This window comes from Panulirus ornatus, chromosome 10, assembly GCF_036320965.1.
Source record: "Panulirus ornatus isolate Po-2019 chromosome 10, ASM3632096v1, whole genome shotgun sequence".
NCBI lineage: Eukaryota > Metazoa > Arthropoda > Malacostraca > Decapoda > Palinuridae > Panulirus > Panulirus ornatus.
The window spans coordinates 42,625,794-42,644,966 of NC_092233.1; the positions used below are offsets into that span (position 1 = coordinate 42,625,794).

The 19,173-nt window shown below is 40.3% G+C and overlaps 1 protein-coding gene across 1 annotated transcript in view; it reads right to left on the bottom strand.

Annotated features, from left to right (window-relative positions):
• LOC139750631 (nardilysin-like) overlaps positions 1 to 19,173 on the bottom strand; it is a 588,785-nt gene that overhangs the window by 437,530 nt on the left and 132,082 nt on the right. Inside the window, exon 6 of the mRNA XM_071665306.1 lies at positions 4,556 to 4,788. Coding sequence (XP_071521407.1) covers positions 4,556 to 4,788 — 233 coding nt within the window. The remainder of the gene's footprint in view (positions 1 to 4,555; positions 4,789 to 19,173) is intronic.

Sequence of the window (19,173 nt, forward strand, 5' to 3'; positions counted from 1 at the left end):
GTCTGTGTGGACATGTATGTATATACATGTGTATGTGGGTGTGCTGGGCCATTCTTTCGTCTGTTTCCTTGCGCTACCTCGCTAACGCGGGAGACAGTGACAAAGCAATATAAATATAAATAGAAAACATATATTTTTTTTCATACTATATGCCTTTTCCCACGCTAGTGAGGTAGCATTAAGAATAGAGGAGTGACCCTTTGAAGGAAATCCTCACACGGCCCCCTTCTCTGTTCCTTCTTTCGGAAAATTAAAAATGAGAGGGGAGGATTTCCAACCCCCCCGCTCCCTCGCCTTTTAGTCGACTTCTATGACATGCAGGGAATAAGCAGGAAGTATTCTTTCTCCCCTATCCCCAGGGATAATATATGTGTGTGTGTGTGTATGAGTGGATGGGGCATTCTTCATCTGTTTCCTGGTGCTACGTCACTGATGCGGGAAACCGATTAAGCATAAGAAATAAATACAATATACAACATTTATGAGATCGCTTTGATTCAGGCACTCAATTGCCCATTCCACTTCAGGTAACATAGAAAAAAAATATTCTTGAACTATTCAACCTTTAAAGATCTAAGCTCTGAATACTGAGGGGGTGAGTTCCTAGAAACAAGGTCTATCAAAAAATTCCATTTAAGTTTTAGTGTCATCAGCCAACAAGAAATATCAAGAAATGTTAAATAAAATTATAAAATCTAAAATATTAATCACATTGCTTGCAATAAAGACATTTAGATTTGGCAGGCACACTAAAATCGTGTCTTCCCCTATGGTGTTATGGATCTTTAATACAAAATCATTTTTTCCTAGCACTAACTGTTGCTGCTCATGACATAGGGCATCTGTATGTAGTGATAAAGTTCACTTTCCAATTTAAATGACTGCAGGAAAGGTATACCTTTCAATCTATCTATATCTCTGATGCCTGTTTCCTTTAGGAAATCCCTCAAAGGGGTGGTCATGGTAAATGAATCTCCATAACTGGTGATTTCCAGTGCTGCTTCTTAGCCTTTTAGTGCCTCAGACTTAATGGGCCACTGGCAAAGGGCTAGGTTAGCATAGTGTTTCCATAGGCTCCTACCTTATGTTCCAACCAAATACTTCTGCCAAATGTTCCAATTAGCAGAGTGGTCAGACAGATGGCAAATGAAGTTTAATGTAGACAAGTGTAAAGTTATGCACTTTGGAGACAAGAATATACATTACGACTTCAAATTATTCGGACACTCTCCAACTACAGTAGATGAAGAAAAGGACCATGGAGTTGTTATTAGCAACAATGCAAAATACACTAAATAGTGTCAAACAGCAAGTAAAAAAGAAACTAAATGTTAGGTTTCACAGCCAGGAACATAGATTACAAGACACCAGAAACAATTCTCACACTTTATAATTCTCTAGTTAGACCAGACTTTGAATATGTAGTTCAGTTTTGGTCCCTAAACTATAAAAAAGATGAGGAAAAATTAGAGCAAGTACAAAGAAGCACAACAAAATTGATCCCATCTCTTAGAAATCTGGCATATGAAGAGAGGCTAAAACAATTGGATCTCTTCTCCCTGAAAAAATGTAGACTTTATGGTGACTTAATCCAAGTGTACAAAATTCTGAATAAGTTTGATAGAGTAAATCACAAACATCTTTTCAAAATACTAGAAAATATGGTTACCAGGACAAATGGAATAAAACTCAAAGCTAAAAGACGTAATACAGACATGGGAAAAAGCTTCTTTTCCTTTAGGTGTGTTGAGCACTGGGATAAGTCACCATCAGACATAGTGAATGCTATAAATACCTTCAAAAGTCATTTACGCAAATATTCTATAAATTCAGGTATACTCTGAGAAGAGCACCAGAAATGAATTTATAAACAACAGTGGTATCGGAGACACCTGAAGGCTAATGTGCAGCAGATGGGAGTAAGTGATAGCTTAAAAACTGCAGAGCGAAATTACATTTTCTTGTCAAGTTACTTTTTTTTTTTTACCAGACAACCCAATTGCCTCTTGTTGTTCGTCTTTCTCATGTAAACTCATGTGAACCTATCACTTCTACCTAATGTTCACACCTAAATGTTCCTACTTACTATTTCTATCTATTGCTTCTACCATTTTGCCTAAAGGCTGGGCTAGCACATAGTGCTCACTGTAGGAAAATCTAGAGTTACGAAGAATGAGTTGTTGTCAAGTGCTATGTGTACCAAAGGGAGATTGTATGTTTGTAGACACAATGCTAGCAGTCCACGTGTGGGTGAGGCAGAAAGTAAAGACAGATACCTGGACTGGAGGAGTGTAACTTGACAACCACTGAAGTGCTGGCTGACTTTGCAGCCATCACAGGCAACCTGTACAAGAAAAGTTAGAATCTCCACTGGGTCAGATATATTACCCCACTGTGATATAAGGGAAAGAGACGCTAGGATTTTTTCCAAAGCTAATTACAGTTGCTTGCGAGATGGGATCTATACCAATATAGTGTGCCTTCAATTCTAAATAACGTAAGAAGAGGCACCCTGCACAAGTAAAGTTACAGCCCACACAAAGAAAATTGCACTAGCACAGGTGTGGTTCTTTCATTGTTAACACAGTCCCATAGTTCACTCCTTGTTCCAGATGCGAAAACCCTTCTTTCAATCTTGTCCTCTCACCAAATCAGCATGTAAGGAAATGAACAATTTGAGAATCTTGAAACAAATATAGTGTGCCTTCAATTCTAAATAAGGAAAGAAGAGGCACCCTGCACATGCAAAGATACAGTCCACACAAAGAAAATTGTACTAGCACAGGTGTGGTCATTTAAGGGTTAACACAGTCCCACAGTTCACTCCTTGTCAGAATGTGACACCCCTTCTTTCATTCTTGTCCTCTAACTAAATCATGTAAGGAAATGTACAATTTGACTCTGTCTTCAAACCTAAGAAAAACTGTGCATATGCACATTTGCGCATGTGCATAACAAATGCACATTTCTGAAACTGTTTAGGCTTCATACATCGATAAGTATCCTCACTTCTGCTCATAAATTTAGCATGATTTACAAGCAACATTATATTATTCTTTCATAACTGTTTGCCATTTCCTACATAGCAAGGTAGTGCCAGGAACAGATGAGGAATGACCTATTCTATTCACAACTACTCTAACTCTCAAACTAGAGCCCTCTACCCACAGCCAAGCCCACATACCTTTCCATGGTATCCCAAAACACTTCATATGCCCTGGTGCAGCATAATCACAGCTTATGACCATCTTTAAACCACACTGGTCCAATGCACTCTCTCCCTTGAATACCACACATCCTCTCGCATGATCAGGTCATGATCATCCAAAGCAACTTCCATTTCATCCCTCCTTCTTACCCTTGGTCTCCTAATTCTTGTTTACTCCACTCCTGATACATATGTTCTCTTAAGTCTCTCTTCACCCATCCCCTCCGTAAGTACAAGCCATTTAAGAACACCTTCTTCAGCTTTTTTTAACCATACTCTCTTTACTGCCACACATCTTTCTTACTGTTATCATTTCTTATTTGATCAACCTTCCTCACATCACCTTTTGTTCTCAAATATTTCCAACATATCCTCCTCTTTTACAGTTTCATCCAGCATACATGCCTTGCATCCATAAAACACCAGTGGGACTATCAAACAAACCCACCTTTGCCAACACAGAAGGAATGAGTTCTCCTCACACTTCTCAGCACATCTAGGACTTAAGCCATTTCACTCAACCTATGGCTTACTTCAGCTTTGATAGTTTCATCTGCTGCTATCCCAGGTATCTAAAACTCTCCATCTCCTCCAAGTTCTCTCTATGCAAACTCACACTCCAACCAACCTGTCTCTACTTCCCTGCTAGAATTAATAACAACTTTCTTTTTTCACATTCTCCCAAACTTAGATACCTACCAGTTTCTCTCGTTTATCACTCGAGTCTGCCACCAAAGCCATGTCCTCAGCAAACACCAACAGACTCACTTCCCAGGCACTCCAGCCCCACCACCCTTAACACACCACTGCTCTCTCAAAGACCCTCATAATTACCTCCCTCACCACTCATCCATGAATAGATCAAACATCACACAAGATTGCCAAAGACTTACCCTGGAACCACTTAGCCTCCTCCTTTCTTCCTACTCACACACATGCCTTATTCTCTTGATAAAAAGTCCTCACTGCTTCTAGTAGCTTTCTTCTAATACTTTATATTCATAACATCTTCCACAAAGCATCTCTATGCCACTCACATATACTCAACAAACTTACACATCAATAATTCCAATATTCACTTTTGTCCACCTTGTAAGGAATATGCTTAGAGATGCATGTACTAATACAAGGTTCTGCTCTAACTGCAATGAGCTGAGAATCAACACAGTAAAATTACGTGGGGTCTAATGTGGTGTCATCAAAATCAAGGACAGCGAGCAAATGGAAAGCTAAGTCTGAAATGTACATACAAATATATATATTACATCCTAGGTCCTGCTGTTAAAGAAGCATAGACATAAATAACAAGCAAGAACAGACAGAAACAATATACTGTAATCCACTGACTTTTTTTTGAGATATGAGAGGATAGAGCCACGTCCCTCATGTCCAAGTAAATGAGACACATAATGAAGAGGCTTGGTGTGATAGTACTTCAAAAGGGAGGGTAGAACCCATCTTATTTCCACACAATGGTATTCCTTAGTGGTCACTACACGATAAAGGCGATGAAGCTTTTCCATGGGAAAGGGAAATCCATGATGGCCATAAGTGGGGCGATGAATACTGTTACTGGGAATCTGTGATAAATACAGGGTATTATTAGAACAATTGAATTTTACTCATCTATACTGATTAATCTATGTATTTTCAAAAATTTACAAATGCCAATTCTCAAAAAAAAAAAAAAAAAAGTGATTTTTACTGAGGTACTATTCTTTTGTTCTTTCAACAAAAATAGACTGTGAACTTTAACTTCACATAAACTGTCACTGAAATATCTACACCAATCACTGAATAATTGTTCTGAAAACAGCAACACTGTTCTTGGTGAACCATGATGGCCATCAAATTATATGTACAAATCACAACATTAGTTCCTGAGGCTGTCAAACAGCAGTACTTCAATTCAACATCTAACCACCAGCTCTACCTCACAATGTGCTTCACTATTCTTCTCCATGGGTATTCTGCACTGTTCTAATTCTATTTAATCCTTGCTCTACCCCATAACTATGCTGCCCTTCTCTAACTTTAGTTCTTGCTCTCCCCCAAACCTATTCTACACTCATAACATTATTCCTTGCTCTTTCCCATTTCCCCATAACAATTCCATACTCTTATAACATTATTTCTTGCTCTTCCCCATACCTGTTCTGCACTCTTTATAACATTATAACTTGCTCTTCTCCATATCTGTTCTTCACTCTTCATAACATTATTCCTTGCTTTTCCCTAAACCAATTCTACACTCTTGTAACATTATTTCTTGCTCTTCCCCATACCTATCGTGCACTCCTATAACTATTCCTTGCTCTTCTCCAAACCTATTTTGCACTCTTCATAGCTTTAATGCTTGCTCTTCCCTATACCAGATCTGCAGTCTTCCAACTCTGTCCCTAAGATCACTACATTATTATCCCAAATCAGTTCTTGAAAACATTTCTAATCTCAAACTTCATTTTCAATTATGATCACTCAGAGCAAGGGTGGCCACATTTTTATAAAGTGGGCCATTTTTAAATATTTTGATGCTAAAATGTGCGTGTGTGTGTGTGTGTGTTAGTATCAATGTTATAATAATGTAAGCACTGATACACTAAGAACAAATAACAACAGACAACCACTTGCTTGGCCTTTACATGGGTAACCAATGCATAACAGTGGGGCAGAACTGGGTCCTGTGGCAAGAGCAGAGTCTGAATGAGTACATAACATGGCTGGGACTAGTCCTCTCTTGAACAGAGTAATGTACTCAATACGGACTGCTTTATTTTTTTCTATCAGTTTGCTTATAAAATTGAAGAAAAAGTACCAGTAAAGATTGGTTTGTAATATCTTCTTTTCATTTACTACATTATTTTTGAATACATTGGAGGCTCCAGTCATGGACAAAAGTCCACTTCATAGCCAGACCTTAATTGAAATACAGACAGGTTAATGAAAGGCAAAAGAAAAGTCAATTGAAAGTATTTATGAATTTTGGAGAGAGTGAAAAACCTGTCTTTTAAATTGTTCCATGTCACACTAATTGGGAAAGACATGGGAGGTTAAAGAGATTCAAAGCTTTGATGTGTATGGAAATGAATGGTTATCAAAATGGCCCACACTTGAATTGTCAATGGGCCACACAGTAATCACATTACACAGCAGTTTACCGTACACTGTGCAGTCTTGCTAGTCGTGGGGGTACACAAGCAGCTAGCTCTCAGGAGCAAAAACCAAAGTAATATTCATAGAAGAGTGAAAGCGAATCAGCAATGTGGCGAACGGCAATTGGGTACAGCCTTGTAGCTAGCCTGGGAGAGTTTATAAGCGAGACCACTTTTGACTAAACTCTGTCAAGTAAGGGTGCGAAGATAGTTCCACCCCAGATGTGAAAGCAATACCCTATACAAGGACAAATCAACCCTTTGTACAGACATAGCAAATGAAAGGGTGAAAAAATATTGATATCTAAACAATTAACTTTCAACATTTCTCTTCTTCATAACAGACTGTGCCATAATGTCTTGAAATTAGTATCAATGTTATAATAATACAAGCACTGACACACTAAGAACAAATAACAACAGACAACCACCTTCTTGGCCTTTACATGGGTAACCGATGCATGACAGTGGGGCAGAACTGGGTCCTGTGGCAAGAGCAGAGTCTGAACAAGTACATAACATGGCTGGGACTAGTCCTCTCTTGAACAGAGTAATGCACTCAATACGAACTGCTTTTTTTTTTTTCTATCAATACCAGGTTGTTTAAAAATTGAAGCAAAAGTACTAATAAAGATTGGTTTGTAATATCTTCTTTTCATTTACTACATTATTTTTGAATACACTGTCATGGACAAAAGTCCACTTCATGGCCAGACCTTAACTGAAATACAGATAGGTTAATGAAAGGCAAAAGAAAAGTCAAATGAAAGTATTTATGAATTTTGGAGAGAGTGAAAAACCTGTCTTTCAAATTGTTCCATATCACACTAATTGGGAAAGACATGGGAGGTTAAAGAGATCCAAAGCTTCGATGAGTATGGAAATAAACAGTTATCAAAATGGCCCACCCTTGAATTGTCAATGGGCCACACAGTAATCACATTACACAGCAGTTTATTGTACATCATGCAGTCTTGCTAGTCATGGGGGTACACAAGCAGCCAGCTCTCAGGAGCAAAAACCAAAGTAATATTTATAGAAGAGTGAAAGCAAATCAGCAATGTGGCAAATGGTAATTGGGTACAGCCTTGTAGCTAGCCTGGGAGAGTTTATAAGCAAGACCACTTTTGACTAAACTCTGTCAAGTAAGGATGTGAAGACAGTACCACCCCAGATGTGAAAGCAATACCCTATACAAGGACAAATCAATCCTTTGTATGGACATAGCAAATGAAAGGGTGAAAAAAATATTGATATCTAAACACGAGTCTAAATTTCTCAAAGGCAGACATAGCTATTTCCATAACGTGGGGTTTCCAAGACGAAGTGGATGTTACAGTACTACTGAGTATGATCAAATATCCATTGCAATGTTCCAGCCTGAATATCTAATCATTTCAAAATCTAACCATGGATGTAAGTAACAAGTTACTATATTCACATACATTTATTCATTTCTTTTATACTTAATCGCCATTTCCTGTGTCAGCAAGGTAGTGCCAGGAAACAGACGAAGAACAGCCCATCCACTAATATACACATATGTACATAAAGCCCATACACGCACATATACATGCATATACACAGAGGTTGTTGAAAAAGAAAAGAGAATGTTGGGGATAAAAGAGTGGTGAAAGAAGTGAGCTCAGAAAGGAGACTTGCGTGAGGAAGTACCATGGGAGATGAGTGTTGAATGGCAAAAGGTGAAAGCAAATGATGTGAGGGGAGTGGGTGAGGAATGGGATGTATTTAGGGAAGCAGTGATGGCTTGTGCAAACGATGCATGTGGCATAAGAAAGGTGGGAGGTGGGAAGATTAGAAACAGTAGTGAGTGGTGGGGTATAGAAGTAAAGTTGTTAGCAAAAGAGAAAAGAGAGGCCTTTGGAAGATACTTAAAAGGAAGGAGTACAAATAACTGGGATATGTATAAAAGAAAGTGGCAAGAGGTCAAGAGAAAGGTGCAAGGGTTGAAAAAGAGGGGAAATGAGAGTTGGGGTGAGAGATTATCATTAAACTTTAAGGAGGATAAAAAAGATGTTTTGGAAGTAGGTAAATAAAGTGCGTAAAACAGGAAAACAAATGGGAACATTGGTGAAGGGGGCAAGTGGGGAAGTATTAACAGGTAGTGATGAAGTGAGAGGGAGATGGAGTGAGTATTCTGAAGGTTTGTTGAATGTGTTTGATGATGGAGTGGCAGATATAGGGTGTTTTGGTTGGGGTGGTGTTCAAAAGGAGAGCATCAGGGAGAATGGTTTGGCCAAGAGAGAAGAGTTAATGAAACCTTTGCAGAAGATGAAATCCGGCAAGATGACAGGTTTGGATGGTATTGCAGTAGAATATATTAAGAAAGGAGGTGACTGTGTTCTTGACTGTTTGGCAAGGATATTCAATGTATGTATGGATCATGATGAGGTACCTGAGGATTGGTGGAATGCATGCATAGTGCTATTGTACAAATGCAAAGGGAATAAAGGTGTATATTCAAACTACAGAGGCATAAGATTGTTGAGTATTCCTGGGAAATTAGATGGGAGGGTATTGCCTGAGTGGGTGAAGGCAAGTACAGAGCATCAGATTGAGGAAGAGCAGTGTGGTTTCAGAAATGGTAAAGGATGTGTAGATCAGGTGTTTGCTTTGAAGAACGTGCACAAGATATACCAAGAAACACATGGATTTGTATGTAGCATTCATGGATCTGGAGAGGGCATATGATGGGGTTGACAGAGATGCTTTGTGGAGGGTCTTATGAGTACATGGTGTGGGAAGTAAGTGGCTAGAAGCAATGAAAAGATTTTACTAAGGATGTAAGGCATGTATATGATTAGGAAGAGAGGTGAGTGATTGGTACCCATTGAATGTCAGTCAGATGTAGGGGGTGTGCAATGTTCCCATGATTGTTTAATTTGTTTATGGATGAAGGTGGTTAGAGAGTTAAATGCAAGAGTTTTGGAGAGAGGGGTAAGTATGCAGTCTGTTGGGGATGAGAGGGGTTTGGGAAGTGAGTTAGTTGTTGTTTGCCAATGATATGGCTCTGGTGGCTGATTTGAGTGTGAAACTGCAGAAGTTGGTGACACTTTGGAAAAGTATGTGAAAGGAGAAAGTTCAGTAAATGTGAATAAGAGCAAGATTGTTAGCTTCAGTAGGATTGAGGGACAGGTTAAATGAGATGTAAGTCTGAATGGAGAAAAACTGGAGGAAGTGAGAGTTTTAGATATCTGGGAGTGGACATAGAAGCAAATGGAACCATGGAAGTGGAAGTGAGTCACAGAGTGGATGAAGGGGTCAAGGAGTGATAAAGAATGTGTGGAAGGATAGAACATCATCTCGGAAAGCAAAAATGGGCATGTTTGAAGGAACAGAAGCTCCGACAATGTCATATGGTAGCAAGGCATGAGCTATGAATAGGGTTGCACGGAGGAGGGTGGATGTGTAAGAAATGAAATGTTTGAGGATAATATGTGGTGTGAAGTGGTTTGACTGAGTAAGTAATGAAAGGGTGAGAGAGAAGTGTGGAAATAAAAAGAGTGTGGTTGAGAAAGCAGTGGTTGAGGGTGTGTTGAAATGGTTTAGACATATGGAGAGAATGAATGAGGAAAGACTGACAGAGGATATATGTGTTAGAGGTAGAGGGAACAAGGAGAAGCAGGGGTCCAAATTGGATGTGGAAGGATGGAGTGAAAAAGATTTTGAGCATGAGAGAAGTGCAAGGAATAGAGAGAATTAGAACAATGTGGTGTACTGGGGTCGATGTGCTGTCAATGGACTGAACCAGGGGATGAGAATCATCTGGGGTAAACCATGGGAAGGTCTGTGGGGCCTGGATGTGGATAGTGAGCTGTGGTTTCGGTGCATTACACATGACAGCTAGAGACTGAGTGTGAATGAATGTGGCTTTTTTTGTTTGTTTTCCTGGCACCACCTCGCTGAAGCAGGGGGTAGTGATGCTGTTTCCTGTAGAATGGGGAAGCACCAGGAATGGATGAAGGCAAGCAAGTATGAATATGTATATGTGTACATATGTATATGTCTATGCATGTATATATGTTAATATGTATATGTATTCCTATGAGTCCACGGAGAAAATGAAACACGATAAGTTCCCAAATGCACTTTCGTGTAATAATCACATCATCAGGGGAGACACAGGAGAGAAATACAGCAATCAGTTGATATACAACGAAGACCTGTCTTGGACAATCGCATGTTTACCAAATGGCGTCCTAGCTTCGTCTCTTCGTTGTATATCAACTGACTGTTATATTTCTCTCCTGTGTCTCCCCTGATGATGTGATTATTACATGAAAGTGCATTTGGGAACTTATCATGTTTCATTTTCCCCGTGGACTCATAGGAATATCTTGTCCAAGCACAAAATTGTGATCCTTTCCAACATGTATATGTATGTATGTATATGTGTGTGTATGGGTGGTTATGTATATATGTGTAGATGAGTGGATGGGCTATTCTTTCCTCATCTGTTTCCTGGCACTACCTCACTAACGCAGGAAATGGCGAACAAATATAATGAATAAACAAATAAATCGACACGAATACACAAATCAAGATACACAAACACAGGCATAAACATGTTCATAATTGGTTGCCTTCATCCATTCCTGCCGCTACCCTGCCCCACAGGAAACAGCATCCCTACCCCCAGCTTCAGCGAGGTAGTGCCAGGAAAACAGACAAAAATGGCCAAATTCATTCACACTCAGACTCTATCTGTCATGTCAAATACACTGAAACTATAGCTCCCTATTCACATCCAGTCCTGACAGACCTTTCATTGTTTTACCCAAGATGTTTCACAGGTCCATTAACAGCACATTGACCCCAGTATACAACATGGTTCCAATTCAGTCTATTCCTTGCAAGTCTCCAATCCTCCTATGTTTAGATGGCATTGTAGTGGAATTCATTAAAAAAAAGGGGTGACTGGTTGGTAAGGATATTCAATGTATGTATGGTTCATGGTGAAGTGCCTGAGGGTTGACGGAATGCATGCATAGTGCCACTGTACAAAGGCAAATAGGATAAAGGTGAGTGTTCAAATTACAGAGGTATAAGTTTGTTGAGTATTCTTGGGAAATTATATGGGAGGGTATTGATTTAGACGGTGAAGGCATGTACAGAGCATCAGATTGGAGAAGAGCAGTGTGGTTTCAGAGGTGGTAGAGGATGTGTGGATCAGGTGTTTGCTTTGAAGAATGTTTGAGAGAAATACTTACAAAAAACAGATGGATTGATATGTAGCATTTATGGATCTGGAGAAGGCACATGATAGGGTTGGTAGAAACCCTTTGTAGAAGGGATTAAGAGTATATGGTGTGGAAGGCATGTTGCTAGAAGAAGTAAAAAGTTTTTACGAAGGATGTAAGGCATGTGCACGAGTAGGAGAAGAGGAAAATGACTGGTCCTCATTGAATGTTGGTTTGCGGCATGGGCGCGTGATGTCGCAATGGTTGTTTGATTTGTTTATGGATTAGGGAGGTAAATGCAAAAGTTTTGGAGAGAGGGGCAAGTATGCAGCCTGTTGGGGATGAGAGGGCTTGGGATGTGAGGCAGTTGTTGTTCTCTGATGATACAACGCTGGTGGGCTGATTCAGGTGAGAGACTGCAGAAATTGGTGACTGAGTTTGGTAAAGTGTGTGAAAGAAGAAAGCTTAGAGTAAATGTGAATAAGAGCAAGGTTATTAGGTTCAGTAGGGTTGAGGGACAAGCTAACTGGGAGGTAAGTTTGAGTGGAGAAAAACTGGAGGAAGTCAAGTGTTTTAGATATCGGGGAGTGGACTCAGCAGCGGATGGAACTAAGAAGTGAAAGTTATTAAACGACAGCTAGAGACTGAGTGTGAATGAATGTGGCCTTTGTTGTCTTTTCCTAGCATTACCTTGCGCACATTTTAGGGGAGGGGGTTGTTATTTCAAGTGTGGCGGGGATGGCGATGGAAATGAATGAAAGGCAGACAGCATGAATTATGTACATGTGTATATATCTATATGTCTGGGTGTGTATATATATGTATATGTTGAGATGTATAGGTATGTATATTTGCGTGTGTGGACATGTATGTATATACATGTGTATGTGGGTGGGTTGGGTCATCCTTTCGTCTGTTTCCTTGCGCTACCTTGCTAACGCGGAGGAGAGCGACAAAGCAAAATGAAAATAAGCGTCTGGGGTAAACCATGGAAAGCTGTGTAGGTATGTATATTTGCGTGTGTGGACGTATGTATATACATGTGTATGGGGGTGGGTTGGGCCATTTCTTTCGTCTGTTTCCTTGCGCTACATCGCAAACGCGGGAGACAGCGACAAAGCAAAAAAAAAAAATATATATATATATATATATATATATATATATACATACGTCCACACATGCAAATATACATACCTACACAGCTTTCCATGCTTTCCCCAGATGCTTCACATGCCCTGATTCAATCCACTGACAGCAAGTCAACCCAGGTATACAACATCAATCCAATTCACTCTATTCCTTGTCCTCCTTTCACCCTCCTGCATGTTCAGGCCCCGATCACACAAAATCTTTTTCACTCCATCTTTCCACCTCCAATTTGGTCTGCCACTTCTCCTTGTTCCCTCCACCTCCGACACATATATCCTCTTGGTCAATCTTTCCTCACTCATTCTCTCCATGTGCCCAAACCATTTCAAAACACCCTCTTCTGCTCTCTCAACCACGCTCTTTTTATTTCCACACATCTCTCTTACCCTTACGTTACTTACTCGATCAAACCACCTCACACCACACATTGTCCTCAAACATCTCATATCCAGCACATCCATCCTCCTGCGCACAACTCTATCCATAGCCCATGCCTCGCAACCATACAACATTGTTGGAACCACTATTCCTTCAAACATACCCATTTTTGCTTTCCGAGATAATGTTCTCGACTTCCACACATTCTTCAAGGCTCCCAGGATTTTCACCCCCTCCCCCACCCTATGATCCACTTCCGCTTCCATGGTTCCATCCGCTGCCAGATCCATTCCCAGATATCTAAAACACTTCACTTCCTCCAGTTTTTCTCCATTCAAACTTACCTCCCAATTGACTTGACCCTCAACCCTACTGTACCTAATAACCTTGCTCTTATTCACATTTACTCTTGACTTTCTTCTTTCACACACTTTACCAAACTCAGTCACCAGCTTCTGCAGTTTCTCACATGAATCAGCCACCAGCGCTGTATCATCAGCGAATAACAACTGACTCACTTCCCAAGCTCTCTCATCCCCAACAGACTTCATACTTGCCCCTCTTTCCAAAACTCTTGCATTCACCTCCCTAACAACCCAATCCATAAACAAATTAAACAACCATGGAGACATCACACACCCCTGCCGCAAACCTATATTCACTGAAAACCAATCACTTTCCTCTCTTCCTACACGTACACATGCCTTACAGCCTCGATAAAAACTTTTCACTGCTTCTAACAACTTGCCTCCCACACCATATATTCTTAATACCTTAAACAGAGCATCTCTATCAACTCTATCATATGCCTTCTCCAGATCCATAAATGCTACATACATATCCATTTGCTTTTCTAAGTATTTCTCACATACATTCTTCAAAGCAAACACCTGATCCACACATCCTCTACCACTTCTGAAACCACACTGCTCTTCCCCAATCTGATGCTCTGTACATGCCTTCACCCTCTCAATCAATACCCTCCCATATAATTTACCAGGAATACTCAACAAACTTATACCTCTGTAATTTGAGCACTCACTCTTATCCCCTTTGCCTTTGTACAATGGCACTATGCACGCATTCTGCCAATCCTCAGGCACCTCATCATGAGTCATACATACATTAAATAACCTTACCAACCAGTCAATAATACAGTCAACCCCTTTTTTAATAAATTCCACTGCAATACCATCCAAACCTGCTGCCTTGCCGGCTTTCATCTTCCGCAAAGCTTTTACTACCTCTTCTCTGTTTACCAAATCATTTTCCCTAACCCTCTCACTTTGCACACCACCTCGACCAAAACACCCTATATCTGCCACTCTATCAAACACATTCAACAAACCTTCAAAATACTCACTCCATCTCCTTCTCACATCACCACTACTTGTTATCACCTCCCCATTTGCGCCCTTCACTGAAGTTCCCATTTGCTCCCTTGTCTTACGCACTTTATTTACCTCCTTCCAGAACATCTTTTTATTCTCTCTAAAATTTAATGATACTCTCTCACCCAAACTCTCATTTGCCCTCTTTTTCACCTCTTGCACCTTTCTCTTGACCTCCTGTCTCTTTCTTTTATACATCTCCCACTCAATTGCATTTTTCCCTGCAAAAATCGTCCAAATGCCTCTCTCTTCTCTTTCACTAATAATCTTACTTCTTCAACCCACCACTCAATACCCTTTCTAATCAATCCACCTCCCACTCTTCTCATGCCACAAGCATCTTTTGCGCAATCCATCACTGATTCCCTCAATACATCCTATTCCTCCCCCACTCCCCTTACTTCCATTGTTCTCACCTTTTTCCATTCTGTACTCAGTCTCTCCTGATACTTCCTCACACAAGTCTCCTTCCCAAGCTCACTTACTCTCACCACCCTCTTCACCCCAACATTCACTCTTCTTTTCTGAAAACCCATACAAATCTTCACCTTAGCCTCAACAAGATAATGATCAGACATCCCTCCAGTTGCACCTCTCAGCACATTAACATCCAAAAGTCTCAGTTTCGCGCGCCTGTCAATTAACACGTAATCCAATAACGCTCTCTGGCCATCACTCCTACTTACATATGTATACTTATGTATATCTCGCTTTCTAAACCAGGTATTCCCAATCACCAGTCCTTTTTCAGCACATAAATCTACAAGCTCTTCACCATTTCCATTTACAACACTGAACACCCCATGTATACCAATTATTCCCTCAACTGCCACATTACTCACCTTTGCATTCAAATCACCCATCTCTATAACCCGGTCTCGTGCATCAAAACCACTAACACACTCATTCAGCTGCTAACAAAACACTTGCCTCTCATGATCTTTCTTCTCATGCCCAGGTGCATATGCACCAATAATCACCCATCTCTCTCCATCAACTTTCAGTTTTACCCATATTAATCGAGAATTTACTTTCTTACATTCTATCACATACTCCCACAACTCCTGTTTCAGGAGTACTGCTACTCCTTCCCTTGCTCTTGTCCTCTCACTAACCCCTGACTTTACTCCCAAGACATTCCCAAACCACTCTTCCCCTTCACCCTTGAGCTTCATTTCACTAAGAGCCAAAACATCCAGGTTCCTTTCCTCAAACATACTACCTATCTCTCCTTTTTTCACATCTTGGTTACATCCACACACATTTAGACACCCCAGTCTGAGCCTTCGAGGAGGATGAGCACTCCCCGCGTGACTCCTTCTTCTGTTCCCCTTTTTAGTTTTATATATATATATATATATATATATATATATATATATATATATATATATATATATATATATATATACATATATATGGATTTGTATGTAGCATTTATGGATCTGGAGAAGGCATATGAAAGAGTTGATAGAGATGCTCTGTGGAAGGTATTAAGAATATATGGTGTGGGAGGAAAGTTGTTAGAAGCAGTGAAAAGTTTTTATCGAGGATGTAAGGCATGTGTACGTGTAGGAAGAGAGGAAAGTGATTGGTTCTCAGTGAATGTAGGTTTGCGGCAGGGGTGTGTGATGTCTCCATGGTTGTTTAATTTGTTTATGGATGGGGTTGTTAGGGAGGTAAATGCAAGAGTTTTGGAAAGAGGGGCAAGTATGAAGTCTGTTGGGGATGAGAGAGCTTGGGAAGTGAGTCAGTTGTTGTTCGCTGATGATACAGCGCTGGAGGCTGATTCATGTGAGAAACTGCAGAAGCTGGTGACTGAGTTTGGTAAAGTGTGTGGAAGAAGAAAGTTAAGAGTAAATGTGAATAAGAGCAAGGTTATTAGGTAGAGTAGGGTTAAGGGTCAAGTCAATTGGGAGGTGAGTTTGAATGGAGAAAAACTGGAGGAATTGAAGTGTTTTAGATATCTGGGAGTGCATCTGGCAGCGGATGGAACCATGGAAGCGGAAGTGGATCATAGGGTGGGGGAGGGGGCGAAAATTCTGGGGGCCTTGAAGAATGTGTGGAAGTCGAAAACATTATCTCGGAAAGCAAAAATGGGTATGTTTGAAGGAATAGTGGTTCCAACAATGTTGTATGGTTGCGAGGCATGGGCTATGGATAGAGTTGTGCGCAGGAGGATGGATGTGCTGGATATGAGATGTTTGAGGACAATGTGTGGTGTGAGGTGGTTTGATCGAGTGAGTAACGTAAGGGTAAGAGAGATGTGTGGAAATAAAAAGAGCGTGGTTGAGAGAGCAGAAGAGAGTGTTTTGAAGTGGTTTGGGCACCTGGAGAGAATGAGTGAGGAAAGATTGACCAAGAGGATATATGTGTCGGAGGTGGAGGGAACGAGGAGAAGAGGGAGACCAAATTGGAGGTGGAAAGATGGAGTGAAAAAGATTTTGTGTGATCGGGGCCTGAACATGCAGGAGGGTGAAAGGAGGGCAAGGAACAGAGTGAATTGGAGCGATGTGGTATACCGGGGTTGACGTGCTGTCAGTGGATTGAATCAAGGCATGTGAAGCGTCTGGGGTAATCCATGGAAAGCTGTGTAGGTATGTATATTTGCGTGTGTGGACGTGTGTATGTACATGTGTATGGGGGGGTTTGGGCCATTTCTTTCGTCTGTTTCCTTGCGCTACCTCGCAAACGCGGGAGACAGCGACGAAGGTATAAAAAAAAAAAAAAATATATATAATATATATATATATATATATATATATATATATATATATATATATAGTATCGTACTCTATATATATATATAAAAAAAAAATATATATATATATATATATATATATATATATATATATATATATATATATATATATATATATATATATATATTTTTTTTTTTTTTTTTTCATACTATCTGCCATTTCCCGCGTTAGCGAGGTAGCATTAAGAACAGAGAACTGGGCCTTAGAGAGAATATCCTCACCTGACCCCCTTCTCTGTTCCTTCTTTTGGAAAATTAAAAAAAACAATATATATATATATATATATATATATATGTTTATGGATGGGGTTGTTAGGGAGGTGAATGCAAGAGTTTTGGAAAGAAGGGCAAGTATGAAGTCTGTTGGGGATGAGAGAGCTTGGGAAGTGAGTCAGTTGTTGTTTGCTGATGATACAGCGCTGGTGGCTGATTCATGTAAGAAACTGCAGAAGCTGGTGACTGAGTTTCGTAAAGTGTGTGAAAGAAGAAAGTTTAGAGTAAATGTGAATAAGAGCAAGGTAATTAAGTACAGTAGGGTTGACGGTCAAGTCAATTGGGAGGTAAGTTTGAATGGAGAAAAACTGGAGGAAGTAAAGTGTTTTAGATATCTGGGATTGGATCTGGCAGCGGATGGAACCATGGAAGCAGAAGTGGATCATAGGGTGGGGGAGCGGGTGAAAATCCTGGGAGCCTTGAAGAATGTGTGGAAGTCGAGAACATTATCTCGGAAAGCAAAAATGGGTATGTTTGAAGGAATAGTGGTTCCAACAATGTTGTATGGTTGCGAGGCGTGGGCTATGGATAGAGTTGTGCGCAGGAGGATGGATGCGCTGGAAATGAGATGTTTGAGGACAATGTGTGGTGTGAGGTGGTTTGATCGAGTAAGTAACGTAAGGGTAAGAGAGATGTGTGGAAATAAAAAGAGCATGCTTGGGAGAGCAGAAGAGGGTGTTTTGAAATGGTTTGGGCACATGGAGAGAATGAGTGAGGAAAGCTTGACCAAGAGGATATATGTGTCGGAGGTGGAGGGAACGAGAAGTGGGAGACCAAATTGGAGGTGGAAAGACTGAGTGAAAAAGATTTTGTGTGATCGGGGCCTGAACATGCAGGAGGGTGAAAGGAGGGCAAGGAATAGAGTGAATTGGATCGATGTGGTATACCGGGGTTGACGTGCTGTCAGTGGATTGAATCAGGGCATGTGAAGCGTCTGGGGTAAACCATGGAAAGCTGCGTAGGTATGTATATTTGCGTGTGTGGACGTATGTATATACATGTGTATGGGGGTGGGTTGGGCCATTTCTTTCGTCTGTTTCCTTGTGCTACCTCGCAAACGCGGGAGAAAGCAACAAAGCAAAAAAAAATATATATATATATATATATATATATATATATATATATATATATATATATATATATATATATATATATATATATATATGCTCTGTGGAAGGTATTAAGAATATATCGTGTGGGAGGCAAGTTGTTAGAAGCAGTGAAACATTTTTATCGAGGATGTAAGGCATATGTACGTGTAGGAAGGGAGGAAAGTGATTGGTTCTCAGTGAATGTAGGTTTGCGGCAGGGGTGTGTGATGTCTCCATGGTTGTTTAATTTGTTTACTGATGGGGTTGTTAGGGAGGTGAATGGAAGAGTTTTGGAAAGAGGGGCAAGTATGCAGTCTGTTGTGGATGAGAGAACTTGGGAAGTGAGTCAGTTGTTGTTCGCTGATGATACAGCGCTGGTGGCCGATTGATGTGAGAAACTCCAGACGCTACTGACTGAGTTTGGTAAAGTGTGTGAAAGTAGAAAGTTGAGAGTAACTGTGAATAAGAGTAAGGTTATTAGGTACAGTAGGGTTGAGGGTCAAGTTAATTGGGAGGTAAGTTTGAATGGAGAAAAACTGGAGGAAGTGTAGTGTTTTAGATATCTGGGAGTA